This window comes from Oncorhynchus mykiss, chromosome 8, assembly GCF_057628025.1.
Source record: "Oncorhynchus mykiss isolate SJ-2025 chromosome 8, ASM5762802v1, whole genome shotgun sequence".
Lineage (NCBI taxonomy): Eukaryota > Metazoa > Chordata > Actinopteri > Salmoniformes > Salmonidae > Oncorhynchus > Oncorhynchus mykiss.
In genome coordinates, this window is record NC_143029.1 from 32,985,459 (window position 1) to 33,006,998 (window position 21,540).

Genomic DNA, 21,540 nt, shown 5'->3' on the forward strand with positions numbered 1-21,540 from the left:
CCAATTGTCATACTTGATTAAAAGTCTAAAAGTATTTGGTTTTAAATCATCTTAATTATCAAAAATAATGCTGAAATATACTTAAGTATCAAAAGTAAAAGTATAAATCATTTTAAATTCCTGAAATTAAGCAAAGCAGATGGCACCATTTTCTTGTTTTTAAAATGTATGTAATAGCCAGGGGCACACAGACATTATTTTAAAAAGATGTATTTGTGTTTAATGAGTCCGCCAGGCCAGAGACAGCAGGAATGGCCACGTGTTCTCTTGATAAGTGCATGAATTTGACCCTTTCCTGCCAAAAATATAAATAGTAATGTACAGATACCCCCAAAAACTACTTAAGTATTTTTAGGTAAGTACTTTACACCACTGCAAAGGAGAGAGTTTGATTGCATTAATATCACTCAAGGTCTTACTGTCACTCCAGTTACCCATCCTTCAGTATGTTAATTATTCTGGTCCTGCCCTTGCTTATGAGGACTGTTTACATAAAGGGATATTTACTATAGGGCCAGATTAGATGATTGTATTACACAGCAATGTTTGCATCTGTTAATTTCATAAGGGAATAAAAATCAAGAAACAGAGGTGAAACATTCAACTGTTCTTTTATCATATGGCCAATGTGTTTTTCATGGGATAGTCTGGAGCCTAATGGAGAAGTAGACTGGGCTGAATCTGGCAGCCTTCTGTCCCTAGCAGACGTTAGTTTCATATCCGTCCATTCACATGGCATTTGAAGTTAGATTTAGACAGTAACACATCTGAAGGTCAGGCCATGTGTCCCCCGGATGATTTGTACCCGTCATTGTAACAAATTATGTTCGCAGGACCTAAACACCCCGGCCTCCATATGTTTAGAGACTGTGACACACCTGTCCCCAGTCTGTGTGTGTGTTTTTGAGAGAGGAAAAAGGTACATGTATGTGTACGTGTTTGCCATGAAGCGTTATGGAGACGGATTAGGGTAATGGTCTACGTCCCTGTCTGAGGGACATGGTTCAACATCTGGCCGCCTCACATGCACCCAGTAATCACGTGCACCCAGTAATCACGTGCACCCAGTATTTGTAATGAATAAGCTGTCAAGACTCAGGCCTCACATATATATTTTATTTCCTGAGCACTCGCTGGCTGGGCTATCTGCTCGCAACACTCAAACTATTCCCAGCATTTTGAATTGAGAGCGAGAGAAAGAGAGGGAAATCATGAACAGATGGGCTCCAGCATTTTCAGCATGTTTTTACAAAAAGATAGATTTAGAGTTAAATTAACTTAGATTTTTCCGCAAGGATATTACCCTCCACAACATAACCTTCACCCCAAATCAAAACTCCAGACATAAAAATAAAATAAATATATTACAATTATATATTTTACTTTATAAGGGTTGAATGCTAAGTTAAGGCTACCAAGCATGCTTTGACAGAACAGATCAGATCAATTAGCACTGAGATGTGAAGTGAGAGGTGTCAAAGCCCTTGAGCCCAACAGTGGCAGGATAGTTTTACAGCCTCCATCACCCAAATTCAAAGGCCTTTGAAGCCTCCTGGATCTGTGCAGAGGTCATTACAATACAGTACCCCCACTATGGTTATTTTACTGCTGCTCTTTAATTACTTGTCACTTTTATTTCTTATTCTTATCCATATATTTGTAAACTGCATCGTTGGTTAGGGGCTTTTAAGTAAGCCTTTCACTGTAAGGTCTAGGTATTCGGCACATGTGACTAATACAATTTGAATTTGATTTGATTCATCTCTATTTTGAACTGATATGCAGCCAGGACACTTCAATTGTAAATTACAGCAATAAGAAACAATATTGTTGCTTTGATCACATCAGAAGATATCCTCCTCACAATTTCCAAAATATAACAGCCACAGGACAACTTTGTTTGGACGTCATAAAGGACCATTTGTCGAAACTGAAGAGATGTAGCTAGCTAAAGACCTCCTTTACCATGCGGACAAAAACAATGGACCTGCTTACTATGTTATCTAGCTAGCTGGGATTTTCTATAAGGAATCTGCATCCCCAAAACAGCTTCTCCCATGTGAGTGTGACACCTACTCATGTTGCCTGCTGCACAGGCAACATGAGTAGCGATCTGGCGATCTGTTCACCGTCTGACCTGGCCTGTCTCTCCCTGTCTGGTATAGGTACCCCTGCCACACTCCCACCTCTCTTCCAAGCTTTTGTTTGCCTCCAGCACACACGCACTGTTGGGGCGAGTGACTCTGAACTTACAATGGCTAGCCCCAAGTCGTTGTATATTTTTTTCTTATGTTTTATGCTATTTGCCTCATGAAACCTGCTGGCTTTGTTGACTATGAACTTGCTTGTTTACCCGACCGTGGGAAAGACTATGTTGTTCACACACTCGGGACTCTCACTCTATTGGTTACACAGACTCATGGCCCCCAATCCTATTCTAACCACCTATAGCCGGCTTTGTATTCATGTTACCTGATGAAGTTGCTGTACGATATGATCTTGTTGCCATCTAATGTACATTCAAATGTCATAAATCAACACTGCAGAGCTCTGCCTGTCCTCTACCATGCCCTGATTGTATTACTGCTGATGATATCTGGAAATGTGCATGCACCCTGGCCCATCTACTGTTGCTAGCCCCAATTCTGACTTGTGCTCTGATATCTGCTTCACTGATTTCTGCTCTCGTAAAAGCTTGCGGATTCTAACACATTAACACTAGAAGCTTATTACCAAAAATGTATCAATTGAAAGTGTGGGTTCACAGCTCCAATCCAGATGTGTTGGTCATTACTGAGACATGGTTAAGAAAGTGTTTTGAACACTGATGTTAACCTTTCTGGTTATAACCTTTTTTGGCAAGACAGATCTTCCAAAGGTGGTGGTATGGCAATCTTAACCAAGGAACACCTTCAATGTTTGGTTGTCTCCACCAAGTCTGTCCCCAAACCATTTGATTTGCTGGTTTTAAGCATTAAACTTTTAAATAGCTCTTTGTTGACTGTTGCTTGGTGTTATTGTCCACCATAAGCACCTGCCTGTATCCTAAATTTTCTAAGCTCTCTCCTGGCCCCTTACACAAAGTCTGAATTTGTCCTGCTAGCTGACCTAAACTGGGACATGCTTAAACCATCTGACCAAGTACTAAAGCAATGGAACTCCCTAACTCTTTCTCAGATTATTACCAATCCCACAAAGTATGATTCCAAACACCCAGAAAAGGCTACTCTCCTCAATGTTATCCTCACAAATAATCCTGATAGGTATCAGTCTGGTGTTTGACCTTAGTGATCACTGTTTTACAGCCTGTGTTTGTAATGGCTGCTCAGTGAAATGACCTGTCCTGATTTGTCATAGACACTTGCTAAAACACTTTAATGAGAAAGCCTTCCTTCATGACCTGCTCTCTGTAATTTGGTATAGAATCAGATTGCTCCCCTCTGTCTGTCACTCCTGCTCCCTCTCTCACTCTCTGGCACTTGAGGGCGCCAGGCTTCCTTTCATTACGCACACCTGTCACCGTCATTACATGCATCAGCACTCATTGGACTCACCTGGACCTCTTCACTTTTTTATTGCCTTCCCTACATGGGCCTGTTTCCTCCCTGTGTCAGCATTATTGTCATTTCTGTTTCCCCTGTCCAGACGCTGTCCGTATTCTGTTCCTGTCCGTGGTGATTAAATGTTCCCTCCCTGTACCTGTTTCTTGTCTCCAGCTTCGATCCTTAAGCTGTCAAAGACGCTTGGAAGTTCTTTTTTGTTATTTTCACTGGTATTGTTAACAAACACGCCCTCAAAAAGAAAATGAAATTTAAAAACAGGTTCCGCCCCTGTTTCAATCATGATCCGGTTGAGTTACTCCACCTCAATAATTCCTTTTGGCGAAAGGCACACGCATACTCAGGATGACTCGCTCTCGTTCAGAAATAAGTGCACTCAGGCTATCTGGAAGGACAAAGTTAGTTACATTAAGGAGCAGTTATCTCTCTGTGGGCCCAACACCAAGAAGTTATGTAGACCTGGAGAATAAACCCTCCTCCTCACAGCTGCCCATGTCCCTTAATGTTGATGATGTGGTTGTCACAACAAAGTTTCTCCCTGCAGGCAGTCACTGAGTCCGAGGTGATAAAGGAACTCCTTAAACTTGACTCCAAAAAAACATCTGGGTCAGATGGTTAAGAGTCTTTCTTATTTAAGGTTGATGCCCCTGTCTCTCCTCTCTGGGGAGGTTCCTATTGCTTGGAAGGCAGCCACAATGCACCCTTTATTTAAAGGGGGAGATCAAGCTGATCCTAGCTGTTACAGGCCAATTTCTATTTTGTGCTGTTTATCAAAAGCATTGGACAAATTTGTCAATAATCAACTGACTGGCTTTCTTGATGTTTATAGTATTCTCTCTGGTATGCAATCTGGATTTTGCTCAGGTTATGGATGTGTCACTGCAACCGTAAAGGTCCTCAATGATGTCACCATTGCCCTTGATTCAAAGCAATGTTGTGCTGCTATTTTTATTGACTTGGCCAAAGCTTTTGATACGGTACACCATTCCATTCTTGTGGGCCAGCTACTGTAAGTGGTATTGGTGTCTCTGAGGGGTCTTTGGCCTGGTGTGCTAACTACCTCTCTCAAAGAGTGCAGTGTATAAACTCAGAACATCTGCTGTCTCCGACACTAACCTGTCACCAAGGGAGTACACATCAACAACATAGCTCAGGCAGTAGGAAGTTCTCTCATCCATTTATATGCAGATGATACAGTCTTATACTCAGCTGGCCCCTCCCCGGATTTTGTGATAATCACTCTACAACAAGCTTTCTTAGTGTCCAACAAGCTTTCTCTGCTCTTAACCTTGTTGTGAACACCACCAAAACAAAGATCATGTGGTTTGGTAAGAAGAATGCCCCTCTCCCTACAGGTGTGAATTCCCCTCTCCCTCTGAGGGTTTAGAGCTTGAGGTAGTCCCCTCATACAAGTACTTGGGAGTATGGCTAGACGGGACCCTGTCCTTCTCTCAGCACATATCAAAGCTGCAGTCTAAGGTTAAATCTAGACTTGGTTTCCTCTATCGTAATCACTTCTCTTTCACCCCAGCTGTTGAGCTAATCCTTATTCAGATGACCATCCTACCCATGCTAGATTACGGAGACATAGTTTATAGATCGGCAGGTAAGGATGCTCTCAAGCGGCTAGATGTTCTTTACCATTCTGCCATCAGATTTGCCACCAATGCTCCTTATAGGACACATCACTGCACTCTATACTCCTCTGTAAACTGGTCATCTCTGTATACTGTACCTGTCGCAAGACCCACTGGTTGATGCTTATTTATAAAACCCTCTTCGGCCTCACTCCCCCTATCTGAGATATCTACTTCAGCCCTCATCCTCCACATACAACACCCATTCTGCCAGTCACATTCTGTTAAAGGTCCCCAAAGCACACACATCCCTGGGTTGCTCCTATTTTCAGTTCGCTGCAGCTAGCGACTGGAACGAGCTGCAACAAACACTCAAACGGGACAGTTTTATCTCCTTCTCTTCAATCAAAGACTCAATCATGGACACTCTTACTGACAGTTGTGGCTGATTCACCTGATGTATTGTTGTTTCTACCTACTTGCCCTTTGTGCTGTTGTCTTTGCCCAATAATGTTTGTACCATGTTTTGTTCTGCTACCATGTTGTTCTGCTGCCATGTTGTGTTCCTACCATGTAGTGTTGCTACTACGTTGTTGTCATGTTGTTTTGCTACTATGATGTGTTATGTATTGCTGCCATGCTATGTTGTTGTCTTAGGTCTCTCTTTATGTAGTGCTGTGGTGTCTCTTGTTGTGATGTGTGTTTTGTCCTATATTTTATTTTTAATCCCAGCCCTCATCCCCGCAGGATGCCTTTTGTCTTTTGGTAAATAAGAATTTGTTCTTAACTGACTTGCCTTGTTAAAGAAAGTTCAATAAATATAGTCCATTTTAGCCTCGTATCAACTTTTATCTCGCTTGTTGATGGGCTGTTGATACAGCATAACTGCAGGCTATAACATCTCAAAACATCCTCATTGACGTACAATATATGATCAGTGGAGGCTGGTGTAAATAGAAATGGGGAGGTCGGGCTCATTGTAATGGCTGAAATGTGAAGAAACTAATGATGCCAGAACTTTGCTAGCGTAGTTGGACCCAGTGGCACATTGGTACCTCTTCTTTCAGGTATAATAACACCCGCTCAGAGAAGAGATAGGGGAATGCTAACGAGCTAGCGCTGGGCTCACATGAATGACGCCTGCCTTGTTAACCACTGCCCTAGCCAGCTGCTCAAAGATGACGCATTAGAAGGAATATTATTTAAAATTATTCCTTTCCTTTATTGCTGTCTTTAGCCTGATTAATTTTGTTTCCATACAATCCCTGTGCTTTTTTTCAATGCTCTCATGTGGGAACAGAGAAATGCACAAACAGCAATTTAGTGTGCGTGATCGTTTTGCTGATAGAGCTTTGAAGCAAAGATATAAGCGAGCCAGCTAATTATCATGTTGACTTGCCAAGTCAGGCATTGGTGAGGAGATTTGAGTGTTTTGGGAAGCTTAGCATCTCTGCTCTGTTAAGCGGGATGACACACCTAACGGTGTCCTCTTGGGCCACAACAGCAGTCTGTCTGTCAATTGCATTGTGACCCAACCTGGCTTTGCATTGTTTTAGGAAGTGTTCATTCGCCATTCAGACTTTTGGGTTGGCAGGGTAGCCTAGTCGTTAGTGTGTTCGACTAGTAACCGGAAGGTTGCAAGTTCAAATCCCCGGCTGACAAGGTATAAATCTTGCCTAGTTAAATACATTTAAAAATTCACCTTGTAAGTAATTAGCTATATTGATGTAGATTTTCCTCATGAATGTGTTTAGTTACCTGTAATTCTATGTCCCTCTTCCCCGATCAACAAGGTAACACTCATAAATTATGTGTCCACCTTTAATGAATCATTACTCCCACATTTATAAACAATTGACTAATCATTAGTAAAGAATTTTTGCAGTCCTTAATCTAAAGTGAGGGCTATTCATACTTTATAAATACTTATGAATAATGTTGAGTGACGAGTGAAATTTCTCACAAAAAGATGGGCATGCCATTGGTAGACATTCCTGCAGTACCTAGTAAAATAATAAGCACACACACAACTGTCACGCTGGTATAAAGGATTTGGAGACAGGCGCAAGAATGCGAAATAGTTTTTTTTATTACACCTAAATTACGGCATGTCGTGTAAACGCGCGGGGACTGAAGACTAAACAAACACTATACAAAACACAGGGTAGAAACCCAAACAAAAGAGCGAGGAGTACCTCGATTAAACAACACAAGCGCACAATGATTACCACACGGGAAGAGACCTGTAATCATCTGCGCAATCCACAATGGCACGAAAGCCAAAACTCACAGCACAGGTATTCACACAAACCAACGGACATTGTAACAATAATCGACCGGACACTGGTAAACCAAGGGCACACATATACAATTACTAATTACTGGGAATAGGGACCAGGTGTGCATAATCAAAGTTCCGGAGGGATCCGTGACAACAACACGGGATGTTTAAGGACATACACTCAACAAAAATGACTATGAAATATAAACACAACATGTACCATAAGTGTTGATCTCATGTTTCATGAGCTGAAAATGTTCCACAGGCACAAAAAGCTTATTTATCTCAAATTGTGTGTGCATATTTGTTTACATCCCTGTTAAGGCGTCCGCATGCTTCCCAGCCGAAACAGATCGATAGAGTTTGTGTATATATTATGATGACATTTTGTGACGTTTTTGCTTGTTTTGGACTTTGGTGAGTTTTTTTTCTGGTACACAAGATGTTTTGGGGCATTTCGCTACACTCGCAGTAACATCTGCTAAACATGTGTATGTGACAAATAGAATTAGATTTGATGTTTCAGCATCATAATGCACAGCCACATGTTGAATGGATCTTTAGAAAGTTCCTGGAAGCTGAAAATATCCAAGTTCTTCCTTGACTTGAATCCTCACCATACTTGTCACCCATATTTGGGATGACGCATATTTGGGATGTTCCAGTTCCCAAAAATATCCAGCACCTTCGCACAGCAATTGAAGAGGAATGGGACAACATTCCACAGGCAACAATCAACAGCCTAATCAACTCTATTCAAAGTAGACGTGTCACGCTACATGAGGCTGATGGTGGTCACACTAGCTACTGACTGGTTTTCTGGTCCATGCCCCTACTTTTATTTAAGGTAATGTATCTGTGACCAACAGATGCATATCTGTGTTCCCAGATTAGGGCCTAATTCATATCTTTTAATTGACTTATTTCCTTATATGAACTGTTATTTTCTTTCAGTGTATGCAAGCGGAGTGTACAAAAAACTCTTTCCATGACACACAGTGCATTCCAAAAGTATTCAAACCCCTTCCCTTTTTTTCCACATTTTGTTACATTACAGCCTTATTCTAAAATGGATTTTATAAAAGTTTTTCCTCAGTAATCTACACACAATACCCCATAATGACAAATAGAAGACAATTTTAGTGTTTGCAAAAAATAAAAATAATTAGCATTCAGACTCGAAATTGAGCTTTTAATGTTTGCAAAAAATAAAAATAATTAGCATTCAGACTCGAAATTGAGCTCAGGTGCGTCCTGTTTCCATTTATCATTCTTGAGATGTTTCTACAACTTGATTGGAGTCCAACTGTGGTAAATTCAACTGATTGGACATGCTTTGGAAAGGCACACACCTGTCTATATAAGGTCCCACGGAGCAAGAACTAAGCTATGAGGTTGAAGTAATTGTCCGTAGAGCTCAGAGACTGGATTGTGTCGAGGCACAGATCTGGGGAAGAGTAACAAAACATTTCTGATGCATTGAAGGTCCACAAGAATACAGTAGCCTCCATCATTCCTAAATGGAAGAAGTCTGGAACCACCAAGACTTCCTAGAGCTGGCGGACCGGTCAAACTGAGCAATCGGAGGAGAAGGACCTTGGTCAGGGAGGTGACCAAAAACCCGATGGTCATTTTGACAGAGCTCCAGAGTTCCTCTGTGGAGATGGGAGAACCTTCCAGAAGGACAACCATCTCTGCAGCACTCCACCAATCAGGCCTTTATGGTAGAGTGGCCAGACCGAAGCCACTCCTCAGTAAAAGGCACATGACAGCCCACTTGGGAGTTTGCCAAAAGGCCCCTAAAAATATTATCTGGTCTGTATGCTGGCAGCATCATTCTGTGGGGATGTTTTTCAGCGGCAGGGACTAGTTGACTAGTCAGGATCGAGTAAAAGATGAATGGAGCAAAGTACACATAGAACCTTGATGAAAACCTGCTCCAGAGCTCTCAGGACCTCAGACTGGGTTGCAGGTTTACCTTCCAACAGGACAACAACCCTAAGCACAGAGCCAAGAGAATGCAGGAGTGGCATGGGACAATTCTCTGAATGTCATTGAGTGGCCCAGCCAGAGCCCGGACTTGAACCCAATCGAACATCTTTGGAGAGACCTGAAAATAGCTGTGCAGTGATGCTTCCCATCCAAGTTGACAGAGCTTGAGATGATCTGCAGAGAAGAATAGGAGAAACTCCCCAAATACAGGTTTTCCAAGCTTGTAGCATCATACCCAAGAACAATCTAGTGTAATCGCTGCCAAAGGTGCTTCAAAAAAGTACTGAGTAAAGGGTCTGAACACTTATGTAAATGTTATATTTCAGTTTTTATTTTTTTTTGAACACCCTGTTTTTGCTTTGTCATTACGGGGTGAAAGCTAACGAGAGAAAGAAAGGGAGAGATCTAAACATTCCTCCAGGAAAAGAAAAAAACAATAATCCGCTTTGCTCTTTCTGATAGCAGCCCAGGGACTGGGACTGTTGAGAGGAAATAGCTGGGCAGGGCCCATGATTGGTTGGAGTGAGTAACTGGCAGAGGGAGCGAGAGAGACCACTAGTGCCCTGGGCTGTTGTTCTAAGAACCGCAGCTCTCCTTATCCACTCGGAGTACAGCATGAGCAGCGTAATGGAATGTTATGTTATACATACAGTACATACACCTGATCAATATACTGGACACTACAACATGTGCGACATCACACAGCTTTAGATTGCCATTTCCAAGGTCCAGGAAGAGGATAGAAACATATTACTCACTGTGTAAGCTAATGTAGCAGGTGTAAAAGAAACGCTTGAGCGGAGTTCCCATATCTGGTTCTCAGCGGAAAAGGAAGCTAGGTTGAAGATTTGTTGGCAACTCTGCTAAGGTTGCTCACGGTGACTGGAGCATTTATTTGATTGGCCATCGATGGTTCATTTCATGTAAATCTCAATAACAATGAATCTGCAGTGAAATAAGGATGTATAAGATAAATATGATTCGAGCATCTGAGATCAAAATAAATTGCCTTGAATATGATCATCTTTCTTAGAGTGATAGAATATATGTTTTATGGTCATGTACAGTCTACTAATGTTGATTGACTAGAACATGCCTTATTAAAGGCCGACTGCAGCTGTTTTTATATTAATAACATCAAATCATTTCTGGATGAAAAATTAAGTACCTTAGTGTAATAGAATTTCATTAAAATTGGTTTTAAAAAAAAGAAGCTTTTTAGCAAAAAAACAATTTCTCAATTAAGAATTTGTGCTAGGACTAGTGGTCAATGGTCTGAGTGAGTAGGGGAAAACGTGCTGTTATTGACAAAGAGGTTTGGAACTCTTTTTGTTATTGGTCTATTGATGCACCTGTGTGTCAATCTAATTAACATAATAAAAAAATCCCCACACATAATCCGTCAGTTTAAACTAATGTTTTTTTGCATGGGCATGGTCTAAATCCACCGCCTATGTTGGTGGAAAGTGGCAGAGCTACAGCACTGTTTGTCAGACCAGGACACACCCTGAAAAAAGTATTTAGTGTATGAAGAGTTTGGCCTACTAATTATGACAACTCCATGGAAAGATAAGAATCTCAGAAGTACGATGGCGTTCTCCATTTAGCTCTACGACCCCCATAAGTGTCACGGGACTTGTCTGACGGTAAAAATGAATGAAATCATGGAGGTAGTTTTGTGCCAATAAAAAAAGGGGTTAAAAACTAAAATATTTCCTGATGTAGGACACATACTTCAAAAACGTTTTCCTTGTGAAGTATTTTTTAACTGTGTTTTGCCATTCATGAATGCGCTATTCAGTGGGTTTCCATGGGCGATAGTATGAATGGCCAAATTCAATATTTTATATATATATATATATATTCCCAGTGGGTCAGAAGTTTACATACACTCAATTAGTATTTGGTAGCATTGCCTTTAAATTGTATAACTTGGGTCAAACGTTTTGGGTAGCCTTCCACAAGCTTCCCACAATAAGTTGGGTGAATTTTGGCGATTCCTCCTGACAGAGCTGGTGTAACTGAGTCAGGTTTGTAGGCCTCCTTGCTCGCACTCTCGCATTTTCAGTTCTGCCCACACATTTTCTATGGGATTGAGGTCAGGGCTTTGTGGTGGCCACTCCAATACCTTGACTTTGTCGTCCTTAAGCCATTTTGCCACATGGTCATTATGGTGAACAGTTCTATTTTTGTTTCATCAGACCAGAGGTAATTTCTCCACAAAGTACGATATTTGTCCCCATGTGCAGTTGCAACCTGTAGTCTGGCTTTTTAATGGTGGTTTTGGAGCAGTGGTTCTTCCATGCTGAGCAGCAAGGTTATATAGCAGTATGTTAGCAGTATGTTGATATAGGACTCGTTTTACTGTGGATATAGATATTTTTGTACCTGTTTCCTCCAGCATCTTCACAAGGTCCTTTGCTGTTGTTCTGGGATTGATTTGCACTTTTTGCACCAAAGTACTTTAATCTCTAGGAGACAGAACGCATCTTCCTGAGCGGTATGACGGCTGCATGATCCCATGGTGTTTATACTTGCATACTATTGTTTGTACAGATGAACGTGTTACCTTCAGCCGTTTGGAAATTGCTCCCATGAATGAACCAGGCTTGTGGAGGGCTACAATTTTTTTGCTGAGGTCTTGGATGATTTATTTTGATTTCCCATGATGTCAAGCAAAGAGGCACTGAGTTTGAAGGTAGGCCTTGAAATACATCCACAGGTACACCTCCAATTGACTCAAATTATGTCAATTAGCCTTTCAGAAGCTTCTAAAGCCATGACACCATTTTCTGGAATTTTCCAAGCTGTTTAAAGTTACAGTCAACTTAGTGTAACTTCTGACCCACTGGAATTGTGATACAGTGAATTACAGTGGGGCAAAAAAGTATTTAGTCAGCCACCAATTGTGCAAGTTCTCCCACTTAAAAAGATGAGAGAGGCCTGTAATTTTCATCATAGGTACACTTCAACTATGACAGACAAAATGAGAAAAAAATTGCAGAAAATCACATTGTAGGATTTTTAATGAATATATTTGCAAATTATGGTGGAAAATAAGTATTTGGTCAATAACAAAAGTTTATCTCAATACTTTGTTATATACCCTCTGTTGGCAATGACAGAGGTCAAACGTTTTCTGTAAGTCTTCACAAGGTTTTCACACACTGTTGCTGGTATTTTGGCCCATTACTCCATGTAGATCTCCTCTAGAGCAGTGATGTTTTGGGGCTGTTGCTGGGCAACACGGACTTTCAACTCCCTCCAAAGATTTTCTATGGTGTTGAGATCTGGAGACTACTCAACAAGGTTTGATTTCATTACTGAAACATTACTGAAAGTAGTTCAAACATTCTGATAATAGATCTTTGAGTACATAAAAAAAGGTATGCCATCAAGCCCTGGTTTTTCAGACTGAAATTATTTAATTGCCTCGCAGTTCCTTCTCTGCAAGTTGGCCTTAATACAGGTCTGTCTGTACATTTGTTCACTTTACATTTATTATTAGGAGAGAATTCCTTACAGTTAACACCCATTCAGTTGAGATGGAGGAGACTGAAAATAAAATGCTTGAAGTATTTTGCTTCCTCTTTCAAAATATAATTTGGTGAAATCACGGATGACTCCATTTGTAATACGCTTCTGTAAAAAATTTTTGCAGCATTTCTATGTTGACGATTCAATCATTTTGTTGTGCATTTTTCACAATTTTCAATTCACTATTTCACTACACTATTTTTGTAATAAAATACTTACTCGTTCTTGAATAAGTTCCTCCAATTATTTTTTATTTTTCCTCTAACTTATTCAATACAATACTCATCATTAAAACAAAAACAGTTTAGGTCAAAAGAGATTAGACTAATAAAGGAAATAGAGGAAATAACAGCGCAGGTGGCAATAATAGTATAATAATAATAATGTAGAATAAAAATGGGCCTCTATAGTACAGTTTTTTTTATTGCCAACTGTGCTGTCATTTCCTATATTTCCTTTTAGTCTAATCTCTTTTGACAAACTGATTTTGTTTTAATGCTGAGTATTGATTTAAAAGTACATTTGAAAGTGTCCCATACAATAAGGTGATCCGACTGTGCCTACGTTATGCGGACAGAAGTTAATTATTAACTATTTTGCCCTAATATTCCACCCACTAAAACCTCCCCCTATATCTGGGAGGTATGCTGTCACTAAGACCATCAGACTATCTCCCTGACCCATGACACACCGTTGTATATCCTAAGGCAAACCTTTGGCCGCCAATTGGCGTAGGCTAAACGGAAATATGGGCAGTCCCATGACAACATAATTCAATACTGCCACCCTTCACTCACACATTCAAATCCCCATAGGTCTATTGCATGTCTATAAGGGTGTTTTTTAAAAGAGAACTAGTTGAGAAAAAATTGAGAAAAATACCTTCTATAAATTTCACAAGACCAGTTCTTTATGTCCATTACATGCACGACACATTCCACGTTGTCCTTATTATATCCTGTTATGATCCTGTCGGCAGAGAGACACATTCCACATAGTCCTTATTATATCCTGTCGGCAGAGAGACACATTCCACATAGTCCTTATTATATCCTGTTACGATCCTGTCGGCAGAGAGACACATTCCACATAGTCCTTATTATATCCTGTCGGCAGAGAGACACATTCCACGTAGTCCTTATTATATCCTGTTATAATCCTATCAGCAGAGAGACACATTCCATGTAGTCATTATATCCTGTTATAATCCTGTCGGCAGAGAGACACATTCCACGTAGTCCTTATTATATCCTGTCGGCAGAGAGACACATTCCACGTAGTCCTTATATCCTGTTATAATCCTATCGGCAGAGAGACACATTCCATGTAGTCATTATATCCTGTTACATTCCTATCAGCAGAGAGACACATTCCACGTAGTCCTTATTATATCCTGTTACATTCCTATCAGCAGAGAGACACATTCCACGTAGTCCTTATTATATCCTGTTACATTCCTATCAGCAGAGAGACACATTCCACGTAGTCCTTATTATATCCTGTTACATTCCTATCAGCAGAAAGACACATTCCACGTAGTCCTTATTATATCCTGTTACATTCCTATCAGCAGATAGACACATTCCATGTAGTCATTATATCCTGTTATATTCCGACAGAAAGAAAGAGAGAGAAAGGATCATGCATTTTAACAGCCACTAATGACTTCCAGTAAAAAATGTGTCTTACGCATCACACTACCCATAAAGGAATACATACGTTTAACTGGCCCATTTTTACAGTGATAGTTTCCTCAGCTGTTGTACAATGTGATATAAAACACAGGAAAAAAAATAATTTTGACTGTTACTGGGCCTTCTTTGACATCACCAATTAGAGCCACTTGTACAGTAAAACACAAGCCACTTTGTTTTGGTGTATGTTTACGGCAAAGTGTTCGTTTACACCATACACCACTATGTAATTAACCTTAATCCCTTAATCGCTATTAATTGTGCTGCTGTTCGTCGAAGCAGACCCCTTTTTTTCCTTTACAGTCGAGGCTACGCTGTTGCATATGCATGATGTGTTAATGTCGCTTGTTCATCTCCAGTTGCTATGGCTGCAACCTACACACTTGCCTACAGTACATTCCCCTTCAAATGAATCTGGAGGAGTAAAAGGACATACTGTAGGATTCAGGAGGAATCCATTACTTTATTTCTCCCCTGACTCACTATGCTGTGTAACACTCTTCTCCCTAGGGCAGACCCTGAGACGTGTGAATTTACAGTATAAGTTTCAAATTTACTACAACAGGACATTAATTTACTGAGATGCACCGCTTGTCTAGGCTTGTTAAGTGCTGTTGGGGCCCATGGGAAGGACAATCGCTGGACAAGTCCTCATTATCTTAGATACTGCATAGCAATAGTTCCTATAATCAGTGGAGTTATAGGACACTGCGGTACCTAAAGCCATATGCTTTAGTATGTATGTATGTAAAAAAAATATGTAAATACTGTATGTAAACAAAAAAAAAGAGGGTACTTTAAATCACATTGTCCAGAACAATTAGACATTGAAACTTAATAATAGTACCAAGATTATTTGCCACTTAACTTGTCTGCTGCTTGAATTAATAATTTGTTATTAACTACACTGTGTCAACGTAAGAGTAATGAGCACAGCCTCAGGTGAATGAATGGCAGCCACTGTAGGTAGGGTTCAATCAAACCCACACTGTGCTTAAACCGGCATTGTATGAGAAATCATATTGGTCCTGTGTCACACAAGAATGTAAGAATTGATTGTCTGTCTGTCCCCCAACATTTTAACAGGGCACAGTGGAGCTAGTCCACAGAGCCTCCCTGTAGATGAAACAAGCCATTTGGTGACAGATTGCAATGGCTTTATTTCCCACTCCTTTCACACCCCTCCTTTCATCACACTGAGCCCATCTCACCGGGACCCGCCACTCCGACAGGGGCTTGTGGTGTTATTCCCTGTTTGGAATCTGGAATGGGCTGGAATTCTGCAATCCACAGATCCATTCCCTAGGAAGTTTGACTTCACTCTGTGCTGACTACAGAGCCATGCTATACACAAGTGGGCCTCAATGGGGGGTCGTATTCATAACCCTCGTATTCATAACCCGTAGCCTGCTGTACAACATCTTTACAAAAAGTATATTTTGCTACATTTCTTGTGTATTTTAGTACTTAAGTGCTTTGGACATTTGTATCATATAATGTTTTTGGAGATAATTGTCACTTATCATACAGAGAATATTATCTTGCCACCAGGATCATTTCTTTTGAGTTGTTTCTGTAAAATATTTCCTGCTGTTATTCAGCTGCCTATACACACATACTGTCCATTGTTCTGGTTCAAAGATCTTTGGCTAAAATACAAGATGTTTAATGTTAGAGAAAGATGAATATTACAAAAAGGGCTTTGGAGTAGGAGAGAGGAATGAGACTGGAGATTTAGAGTAGCTAGACCTTTGGGGAGCGAGGGAGGAATCTGAGGGGAGAACAGAGGCTGGGGATGGGGATCATTCTGCTTCAGTGAGTCCCTGTGTGTGTTTGGGGAAAACTCTTTCTGGCCTGAGTCAGCTCTCCCAATCCTTTGGCTAATTGGCCCCCATTGTCCTTGCAAATATAGGAACTGGTAAGAGAGCAGGCATACAAGGCTGAGTGAGGTGTGTGTGTGTGTTACAAAGACATACAATACAGTACATCCTACATGTTCACCTGTGCAGACAAGTTGGATCTATGTGACTGACAGAGGTGGGATCTCTGCTAGGGTTGAATACCAGAAAATGAGTTACTGAGATACACCAAGATTTCCCGCCCAAACCCATTCCCTTTTCCTGGGATAGATAATTACGAGAAAACTGTCAATTATGAGATTAAATGGAACAAAAATGTAAACGTAACGTGCAACAATTTCAATGATTTTACTGAGTTACAGTTCATATAAGGAAATCAGTCAATTGAAATAAATACATTTGGCCCTAATCTATGGATTTCACACAACTTGGCAGGGGCGCAGCAATAGGCTTGGGAACCAGGCCTACCCACTGCGGTGCCAGCCAACCAGAATTAGTTTTTCCCCACAAAACAGATTTATTACAGACATAAATACTCCTCAGTTTCATCAGTTATCTGGGAGGCTGGCCTCAGATGATCCCGTAGGTGAAGAAGCCGGATGTGGAGATCCTGGGCTGGCGCGGTTACACGTGGTCTACGTTTGTGAGGCCGGTTGAACGTACTGCCAAATTCTTTAAAACGACATTGGAGTTGGCTTATGGTAGAGAAATACACATGCATTTTAGAGAAATAAAGCTCTGGGGGACATTCCTGCAGTCAGCATTCCAATTGCACGCTCCCTCAAAACTTGAGACATCTGTGGTGTTGTGTGACAAAACTGCACATTTTAGAGTGACCTTATTGTTCCCAGCACAAGGTGCAGCTGTGTAATGATCGTGCTGTTTAATCAGCTTCTTGATATGCCACACCTGTCAGGTGGATGGATTGTCTTGGCAAAGGATAAATGTTCACTAACAGGGATGTAAACAAATTGGTGCACAAAATATGATAGAAATAAGCTTTTTGTGCAAATGGACAATTTCTGGGATCTTTTATTTCAGCTCATGAAACATGAGTTTTTATTTTTGTTCAGTATAAACAAGATGTCTAAATCTGGCTTCTCTATGGCCTCTCTGCTATCTGCATAATCAATCATCAACGCTCAGGGTGGGGCCAGACACTGCAAATCAGGAGGAGGGTAGTTCACAATGCATGTATGATCTCATCACGGTTCTTGTGACAGGTAGGCCTACATTTACTGCAGCTTGGCCTATGTTACAGTAATATAAGGACTGAATGCGCGTCTAATTTATAAATCTCCTTCTGGCTTTCGGTGGTCCCCTTATTTATTAATTGTACATTAGATATACATGTTTTTGCAGCCTATCACTTGAATATCGTTGCTTTAAATCAGTACATACGCGAGCACGCTCTCACCGTCTTTCTCTCTCTGCATCAATTCCCTTCAAATTGCATCCAAAATAGATAATCCTTTTCAGGTAATAAATTCAGTGCAGTGTAAGCCATATATCTAATGAATGATGGGTTATGCAAAAGTGTATAGCCTATGTCTCTTGTGCATTACGCACCTGTGCACCGCTGGCCATTAAAAAACGCTCCTTCGCTCTTCGAGTCCCACGAAAAGCTAGACTAGAATAGTTTACCGGATTTTGTTTGTTTGCATTTCGTATAGTTTACCAACAGACTATTGGAAGAGTGATACAAGCTCTTATTTGCTGAATGTTATATACAGCAGCCAATAGAACTGACGGGGAGGAGAGAGAACGCGTGATGGCGGTATGCTAATCAGTTATTTATTTTGTACCCGTCACCCATACCCATTCAATCTTTGTGAAGAGAAGTGAAAGCCGTCTGCGTCTTATTCTAGTCCTAAATGATTCAAGCATGCCATTACTCCAAAGAAGATGAGGACAACGAAACTGCACTGCTGAAAATGAGGAGGGGAATGAAGCAACATTAGAGACAGAAAGACGAAGTAGACTAATGCTCACGTTACAAATTACCAGGGGACATATTGTGAAAGGTCGGCGATTTATGCGTCTGCCTACTGCATAGACTAGAATTATACAAATGTAAAATAGGCCCTGTTATATTTCCAAATTCAATCAATTTGCTAGACTTTAATTGTAACTTTGTAGGCCGCATGTCCTGCACCATATTTGCATGTTCTCTCCCAGTTTGTTGGTTTGAATGAGGTGTGTAATAAGGTCATAATTACAATGGAGTACTGCGGTGGTTGCCAACTGGCCGATCGCAATCTTCAAGGCATTCATAGTCGATCACCAAACATTTCTGCAGAAAAGCCAACGATAAAGGCTTGCTCTCCTTTTCTATTATTATTCGTGTTGGGACTGCTGGCGGTAGGTTTGCTTGATTCAGAAGCTCTGCACACCGGGTTGCCAAAGTGTTCCTGTTTTGAACTATTTAATTTGTGGCTAAAATCGAGTATGTTTGATACGACCCTACGTAGGACTTCACAACTTTTAAAACCATGACCACGGAGACCGTCAAAGAACACAGCAAAGAGCTGCTATTTTTATGAGTGAGTTCATGTTTATTCAGCACTGTCAACACTGTTTTTAACACTATTACAAAACATAAAACGAGCTACTCAGTAGGATACTTTCACTTGGGCTGCAGCTGCAATGAATGAGTAGCCACGTGTATCAATAGCCCTGTGTTTTTATTAGGCTATTATTAGCAGCTTGTTGTGTCTATTTTAATATCTAGGAATATTTCACTTTTTGTGTTCATAGGAACAACATGAATTTGTGTATGAGGCAGATGCGGTACGACTCGAGTTTCGCCATCAGTTAGAAGACAGTGTCCCCTCTCTCTGGTCTGTCTCACCAAAGGAAAGGAGGGAGGGAGCAGGGACCCTGAGGCAGACCCTATGCTGCTCTTTCCCTCCACTGATACTAATACTGCGTTCAAAACAACTTGAAAAGTACGAGGTCAAATCATGACATCAGTGATCTTCAGTTCGAAAAGTCGGAGCTCTAGAAGGAATTCCGAGTTGGATGATCGTTTCTTGATCGAGTTCCCAGTTGTTTTGAATACGCTGAAATTGGATATTTTTGAGTTCCGAGCTCAGTCCAATAGCTCAGTCCAATAAAATAAAAAAGTGAATTATTTCAATTTAAGCTCCACTTAAACACTTGCCTCGCAAGTGTTACACCAACTGATCTATTTTGTTATCAAAGCTCAATATAATATGGTCTGGGTAGTACAATATTGGCAGGCCAAGTGTATAGCCAATATGCTGTGATAATGTATTAGGCCTAATTCCCAAACCTCATTCCTACAGAACTGTTTTTGTTGAATGTTGAATTATTACTCTCTGCCACAGGTGCCTCAGGATGAGTGGAGTGGATACCCAGAGGATGGGGACCAGGACGAGGAGATCCCGTGTCGGCGGATGCGCAGCAGCAGCTACGTCAAAGCCATGGGAGAAGAAGACAACGACTCTGGTGGCGAATCTGATGGCAGCCCCAAGACCTCACCCCAGAAGGCCATCCGACCCGACGCCCTCGTCCTCAAATCAGCTATGCAGAGACCCCACATAGAACCCCAAAGGTAGGCCCATTAATGTCTCGACTAGAGCTACTGTACGTCTGGTTTTCAATAATGAATTGTCACTACATCCTGGTTACTGTGTCTGTTTCAGGACACCCTCAGCCACATACATCACTCCTGCTTGAGGCTGAGGATGTTCTAAAATGGACACTGTACTGGTTATCATTACCAGGGTATGTTTAAACGAAACTAGTGCAAGTGTGGAGTGTGAGAGATTAATATACTAGAGGTCGACCGATTAATCGTAATGGCCGATTATTTTTGGACACCGATTTGGCCGTTTAAAAAAATTATAATTACACCTTCATTTAATCTTTATTTAACTAGGAAAGTCAGTTAAGAACACATTCTTATTTTCAATGACGGCCTAGGAACGGTGGGTTAACTGCCTCGTTCAGGGGCAGAACGACAGATGTTTATTTAGCTTGTCAGCTCGGGGGATTCAATCTTGCAACCTTACAGTTAACTAGTTCAACGCTCTAACCACCTGCCTCTCATTGCACTCCACGAGGAGACTGCCTGTTACGCGAATGCAGTAAGCCAAGGTAAGTTACTAGCTAGCATTAAACTTATCTTATAAAAAAACAATCAATCATAATCACTAGTTAACTACACATGGTTGATGATATTACTAGTTTATCTAGCGTGTCCTGCGTTGCATATAATCGATGCGGTGCGTATCGTTGCTCCAATGTGTACCTAACCATGAACATCAATGCCTTTCCTAAAATCAATACACAGAAGTATATATTTTTAAACCTGCATATTTAGCTAAAAGAAACCCAGGTTAGCAGGCAATATTAACCAGGTGAATTTGTGTCACTTCTCTTGCGTTCATTGCACGCAGAGTCAGTGTATATGCAACAGTTTGGGCCACCTAATTTGCCAGAATTGTACATAATTAAGACTTAACATTGAAGGTTGTGCAATGTAACAGGAATATTTAGACTAATGGATGCCACCCCTTAGATAAAATTTGGAACGGTTCCGTATTTCACTGTCAGAATAAACATCTTGTTTTCAAGATGATAGTTTCTGGATTCGACCATGTTAATGACCTACGGCTCGTATTTCTGTGTGTTATTATGTTATAACTAAGTCTATGATTTGATAGAGCAGTCTGACTGAGCGGTGGTAGGCAGCAGCAGGCTCGTAAGCATTCACTCAAACAGCACTTTCGTGTTTTTTGCCAGCATCTCTTCGTTGTGCGCCAAGCATTGCTCCGTTTATGACTTCAAGCCTATCAACACTCGAGATGAGGCTGGTGTAACCAATGTGAAATGGCTAGCTAGTTAGCGGAGTGCGCGCCAATAGTGTTTCAAACGTCACTCGCTCTGAGACTTGAAGTAGTTGTTCCCCTTGCTCTGCATGGGTAACACTGCTTCGAGAGTGGCTGTTGTCGTTGTGTTCCAGGTTCCTGGTGAGGAGAGGGACAAAAGCTATACTGTTACACTGGCAATACT

The 21,540-nt window shown here is 41.0% G+C and overlaps 1 protein-coding gene across 2 annotated transcripts in view; it reads left to right on the forward strand.

The window, feature by feature from the left end:
• dlgap2b (DLG associated protein 2b) overlaps positions 1-21,540 on the forward strand; it is an 86,722-nt gene that overhangs the window by 9,922 nt on the left and 55,260 nt on the right. For both annotated transcript variants that reach the window (XM_090243213.1, XM_036985298.2), the window contains exon 2: positions 19,851-20,077. In XM_090243213.1, coding sequence (XP_090099339.1) covers positions 19,851-20,077 — 227 coding nt within the window. The remainder of the gene's footprint in view (positions 1-19,850; positions 20,078-21,540) is intronic.